Below are 6,228 nucleotides of genomic sequence, written 5' to 3' on the forward strand. Positions count from 1 at the left end.
AAGATACGGCCCCTAAAATTATGAAGACTCGTAAGACACTTCTCAGAATACCCTTTATTAATATTTTTTACTTCTATCATTAAATGAACTTGATTGAATCGTCTATTACATTTCTAAATGGCTAAATTTCATAGCTATAATGTTTATTAGTACTGATGCTAGTCTAAATATTATATTGTCTATTGAGCCATTCTAGTAAAGCCTTATAACATGTACCTAGGCCTCTAGTCTAGTTAGACACTGAAATAAATATATTAACATTGAGAGAGTTAATAAGCTACAATCACAGTACGAGCTACGATTTAGATAATGCACACTAATAATTGTGATGCATATAGTTTAGTTGGATAATGATTGAGCATATAAGCAACAATAAGCTAGAAGAGTTGTCAATATACCCCCTCTTTGGGTGGATAGTGTACATGTTTTTTATATCTCGGCACTACATCGGGTGTAAACAAGAGATATAAGAAGTTAGTGCATGATGATAATAATTATGATACCACATGTAATTATTACACCAATGTAAATGATATATATCTATGCATGTATTGTCTAGTTGGGAAGTAGTGAGATAGGATATAAACACCTACAATGATTATGATACCACATGCATAGATAGACAATGTCCATGATTGTATATATAAATCTCCATAACAAATGTATTATCCTACGACATTAAAATCCTCTTCTTCTTCTACTCTCTCTCTCTCTCTCTCTCTCTCTCTCTCTCTCTCTCTCCATATATAACTCTCTGTGTAGATCTTTAAGGTCTCTTGGGATAGTACTTTCCTACGACTTTATAATCCTCTTCTTTTTCTCCTGTGTGTGTGTGTGTGTGTGTGTGTGTGTGTGTGTGTGTGTGTGTGTACCTCTCCGGCTCTTGGTCACACTGCAACTTCTATTTAGTTAGTTTCTTTGAATAAGATTCACCATATTCCATAGGTCAATATGGCATTTAGAAGAGGTTAACATAACATTTCATTTTAGTTCAATTCTCTCTCTCTCTCTCTCTCTCTCTCTCTCTCTCTCTCCGGACATGGTCTCACTCTTAATTGGCACATGGTTTTTTTGGTAAATTTTGAAGTGCGGGGTGCGGCTGCCGAGGTCTATTGTGTTCGGGAAAAATGTGTCTCAATTCAATTCCACCCCGAAATAGAGAAAAACAGTGTAAAAACCCAAAAATTAAAGTTTTTTTTTTAATTCCTCTTGGTAAATTTAAGAAAAGGAATTTTGTATGTGCGAAAAAATGATTTTTTCCCGAACACTGATTGACAGCCTCAAATAGGAATAATTTTGCAAAAATACTGGCTAGTATTGTAAAATTTCGGTTCAGATTCGTCTTGGAGGGATTTTGTATGTTTGTGAAAATGATTTTTCCCGAACAGTGCCTCCCAACAGCTGGCTATTGTGGGCCACCCCACCAATTAAGGCACAATATCGTCAAGAAGCAACTGTACGTATCTCAAGCGGCTTGCGCATGCAGGCGGCAGACTGCATTGCTGCAGTGCGCTTTTTTTCGTCTATCTCCACATGGTGCTAGCCGTCATGCTTCAATCAATATTGAGTGTGTGGCGGTGGGCAGCTGCCATGATCGGGCCCACTCGCCTGAGATAGTGTTGAGGTTATCCCGCCTAAATGGCCAGCACCTCTCTGGTGGGCTGCTGCCATGATCGGGCCCACTCGCCTGGGATAGTGCTGAGGTTGTCCCGCCTAAATGGCCAGCACCTCTCTCTCTCTCTCTCTCTCTCTCATCTGTCTCTGATCTGGTCCCAGCTCATGTGTAGGAGCTGCCAACGCCTGGCGCAGCTCTCCCTAGTCTCTTAGAGCATCCCATCTCATTTGAAGGAGCTGCCATCACCAGAATAGCAACCTGCAGGCCGCCATCAAGCCTGGTCCATCGCGAGCAAGTTGCCCAAATCAGTTGTGGAGGCTTCAATTCGACATCCTGAAGAAGACGTCGTGCAGTGGCGTAGCTTGTCGCAAAACTCCAACACTTGTTGCTCCCTCTCTCTCTCTCTCTCTCTCTCTGATCTGGTCCCAGCTCATGTGTAGGAGCTGCCAACTCCTGGCGTAGCTCTCCCTAGTCTCTCAGAGCATCCCATCTCATTTGAAGGAGCTGCCAACACCAGAATAGCAACCTACAGGCAGCCATCAAGCCTGGTCCATCGCGAGCAAGTTGCCCAAATCAGTTGTGGAGGCTTCAATTCGACATCCTGAAGAAGACGTCGTGCAGTGGCGTAGCTTGTCGCAAAACTTCAACTGTAGGCATCAAGTCACTGCGGAGTTCTCTTAAATTTACCAGGTGATTTCCATGTTTTCTCCTCTATTTATTTTCATTGTTTGAATGAATTAGATGTGGCACTCTATTAATCAGCTCTTTATTCCCACTATCCAAGGTTCGTCATGTACATTGTGCTCTCGATTCTGGCTTTTACTGTGCATGAAGAAATCTAATTTTTTGTAGCTTATATTAGTCTTAAATGCCATGCTTGCATGATTAGATGGGCTTGATTAGAGCAATTCCCCATTGACACTGTCGGCGGAATTGGAGCTCTTGACTGGTTGGGGAATCATGGAGACTTCTTTTCGTTTGAAAAATTGAAATCTTCTTTACGTTTTATTTTGTCAATGGGTCCTCTCAATTCCCTGCCTGCTGTATACACGTGTAGGGAGCTCCAAATCCTCTTTATTGACAATAGGTCCTTTCATTACCCTCCCTGCTGCCTTACAACTAGTACAATCAAAACTTAAAACACCTGTTTAGTATAGCTTGGCAAAACAAGTACGTAGAAAGCGTTGTTGGAGAGGCCAAGGAAGCGAAGATTGGGTAGGCTGAAGTGGGTTTATGCACTAAGGAGTGGGCCCGAAAGATCATTAGAAGTGAGGCGGAGGTGCTGCAGAGCCGTGAGATTGAAGAAGTACCTGGGGATTGATCCAGAGAGAGAGTTATCACCGAAATCAAGCACAGAGAGGCGGTGAAAATAGCAAAGAGCAGGTGGAAGGCAAGCAGACAAGCTGTTTTCAGAGAGGTCGGGAGACGTGAGCTTGTATGTGGGCAGGAAGGTAAGAATTAAGGTGGATTTTATGTTGGGGCCAGAGAGGACATTTCGGGAAAGATTCAACGACCTAAGGCTGCGAAAGGAAGATGAGAAAGTGATGAAACTCGAATCATTAAGGGAGTTGTTGTGAAGATCGAGGTGGTGGAGATGAGGGAGAGAAGTGAGGCAAGGAGGGATTGGGCCGGACAGGTAGCTATCTGAGAGAGACAGAGGGTGGAGAGGGCAGAGAGGTGGCAAAGGGAGATAGGAATAGGGCCAGCCATGGCACTGGCTCATCAGCTGCGAAGACTTGGAGGCAAGAGACGCGAGCTGTTTCGTTGCCGTTTACATTAATGTCGCACGTGACACCCTGCCAGGAACAGCATTGTGAACGGCCATCCATCCATGAGGAGAAGAGATTGGCTACAACTAGACCTCAACGTTGATGTATTGAGGCTACAACTAGACCTCGACGCTCATGTATTGAGTCTTAGTTAATTCAAAATAGAAGAATCATGCTTCCTATTCTACTGAGTGCCCACCTTTGAAAAAACAGCCAAAAATACGACCCGTTATGCCGATTTCTGCATAGATGGCCAATACATGTAAATTAATGTTGTATCCTATCTATGACTAAGCTCTACAATGTCTAGGGTATGGCTAGAGATGAATAACTGGCTAAGGAATAACTAGAGATGAGTAATGTGCGATTGTCGTATTTTTCAGAATGGATACAGAGCACACTCACGAGTATGCTCTCAATGAAGCTATTTGGAATACCATTATTAGGATGGTGGAAAGAGATTTTGTCGACGCTGTAAAGCACATGCAACACTTCAGCAAGATGCAAATGGGTCAAGATATGTGTATGACAATAGTAGATTTCAAGCTAGACATCCTCCTCAATGTCGACATGTAGAAGACATGTGGTCAGCAATCAAACGAGCCAAGCGATCTTCTACTAAAGAAGCTAAAGAAGATATACTACGCGATGCAGGTTTGTCTGGGCAATCCATTCTGTCGAGATTATATCACTTATATGCATTCGATCTGTCAAAAGACTTAGTATATGATGCTATGCATGTACTATCTCTGAACGTATTTCAAAAGTACATCAGAAAGTTGATTTCATCTTCTACCACACCAATGAAGCGTGACATCTACAATGCCGTTAAGGAGGTTACAGCTTCCATTCCAAAGATTATTTTGAACTCAGGGCGATGGCCAAGGAATCCATCGAAGCACTTTAAAATGTTCAAGGCAGAAGAGTGTCAAAAATTTGTACAGTGGTGTCTGCCTCACATTTTAAATGTAGTGCAGGGAATCACAGACGAACAACGTCAACTTGGGATGCTTCTTGTTGATATCACACATTTCTTTTTCAATTTCTCTAGAAGAGGAGGATGGTCATTGAGTGATATCAAAACATGTCGCTCTCTATTATTAACATGGAGAATCTTGTCAGAACAGTACGAGGGTCCCAATAGCTCCCCTTTGGAGCATGTGGCAGGTATATAAGACTCGTTCAAGAATATTTTCTCAAAGAGATTTTATTAAGTGCTTGATTATTATAGTATTAACTAAGTGATGCTTGCATTACTACTGTGTATAGGTAGCGGAGAGATGCTTGACGATATCTTACGCCATGGCTCTCATGATTGCTTTTGGTGCTACTCTTTTGAGAGGAGCATATCAGGTCACTTAAGCATTCCAACTAACAATAAAGCCAATGAGATATCCTATACAAATTTCCATAGTCGCATCTTGTTTACAAATACATGGAAGCAATTAGAGATCGAAAAGGACAGGCTATTGTGTGAAAATAGATATCTGCAAGATCTTCACTCTTGCTTACTTTCACCTCAAGGTTGGAACTCTGAGGAATTGTCAAACCTTGAGTGTCATAATTCGCATGCTTTGTGTGCCTTTCTTGCAACCTCAGAGAAGCAAGCTCGAGAGCTATGGAGTAGTGCAATTCGGCTTGGGCACCCTTGTGCTTGTAAAGCTTTGCTTAATAGAAATGGAATAGCTATTGGGCGAAAATTGAGAAAAATTCCTTTCTTATTAAGCGCCAATGAAAAAGAATCGATCAAGAGTCTATCAAGTGGAGACCCATGCTCCTTTGGATATGAGTATTCCAAGGTTTTGTAGATGAAGTGAAGTACAATGTAGGAGATTATTTGGTAGTAGCTAAAGATCACGACTCAAAATTTTATGGGAGGCTATCTAAAATATTTTCTGTGGAGCAAGGAGTGGTCATTGTGTTTGTCACAGTGGAGGCCATTGTGGAAAGCTTTGATGGTATTGATGATGTTTCTGGAATGTTCATCCTACACAAAAGTAAGAGGAATCAGTGTGTCTCATTGATACTACCAGTCCACTGTATTTGTTGGAAGTTTTTTTATATTCAAGGAGCAAGAGCTGATATGGAGGTCTTGCATGAAGTTAGTGGATCTGATCGACGTCATCGTCTAGTGCTGCCAAGGGGGCTAGGATGTGTTCCTCCTTGGCTAGAGGAGGGCGACATTGTAATTGCTAAGGGACTTGAAGCTACAACAATAGAAGCTGTGGTGCAAAGTGTTGATGTAACTAATAAGAAAGCATTGCTATATTGGAAAGATGATCATCATGAAGAAACTTTTTGGGTCTATTAGAAATTCATCTTCTCTATTCTGATACCTAGAGCCAACTAAGTAAGTCTTGTGAAATACTATGTAAGTGATTTATGATAAGTCTTTTACTAATGTATGACTTGTTTTGCAGGTATCCACAAGCATGGATGGGCGATGTGATGCATCGCATATGGATTGATGGGACTTATTTCAAGTTTTCAAATTATTTTATTGAGATTGAAAGAATTAAGGATTTCAACTACATGTAGTTGCATCCTTATGTTGTATAGGAATTCAAATTTCTCTTTTAAAGATTATTGATCAAAGCTTGTATTTGATGAGACAAGCTATTTAAAAATAATTGAAGTTGTTTCATATGGTGTTTTGTGATTGTCTTTTTGTGTATATACTACTAGTCATCTTTGAATTGTTGTGAAGCTCTCTTACAGTTGTCATGTTTTCGCTCTAAATTGTTTTTTTTGGCAATCGAGAATATGTATCAAGTGAGAAATGAAGAGGTAAATTGTACTAAAATAAGAGGTCAAACATGCAATATTTGTGTGTTATGAGAGAGT

General features: G+C 40.9%; 1 protein-coding gene across 1 annotated transcript; it reads left to right on the forward strand.

Annotated features, from left to right (window-relative positions):
* The first annotated feature begins 1,603 nt into the window (after window positions 1-1,603).
* LOC147461917 (uncharacterized) lies at window positions 1,604-5,796 on the forward strand. Its single transcript, XM_086502080.1, has 3 exons — window positions 1,604-2,305; window positions 3,768-4,551; window positions 4,654-5,796. Exons 2-3 carry the CDS (start codon window positions 3,966-3,968, stop codon window positions 5,190-5,192), a joined length of 1,125 nt encoding a protein of 374 aa, XP_086358206.1. The 5' UTR covers window positions 1,604-2,305; window positions 3,768-3,965; the 3' UTR covers window positions 5,193-5,796.
* The last annotated feature ends 432 nt before the right edge of the window (window positions 5,797-6,228 follow it).

Source organism: Adiantum capillus-veneris, chromosome 3 (assembly GCF_014529385.1).
Source record: "Adiantum capillus-veneris isolate H3 chromosome 3, ASM1452938v2, whole genome shotgun sequence".
NCBI classification, from domain to species: domain Eukaryota; kingdom Viridiplantae; phylum Streptophyta; class Polypodiopsida; order Polypodiales; family Pteridaceae; genus Adiantum; species Adiantum capillus-veneris.

Bases quoted from the DNA above. Each gene is read 5' to 3' on its own strand.
- LOC147461917 (XM_086502080.1), top strand. From the start codon at position 3,966: ATGTGGTCAGCAATCAAACGAGCCAAGCGATCTTCTACTAAAGAAGCT. The intron at 4,552-4,653 runs GTATATAAGACT...TACTGTGTATAG, and splicing joins CCCTTTGGAGCATGTGGCAG to GTAGCGGAGAGATGCTTGAC.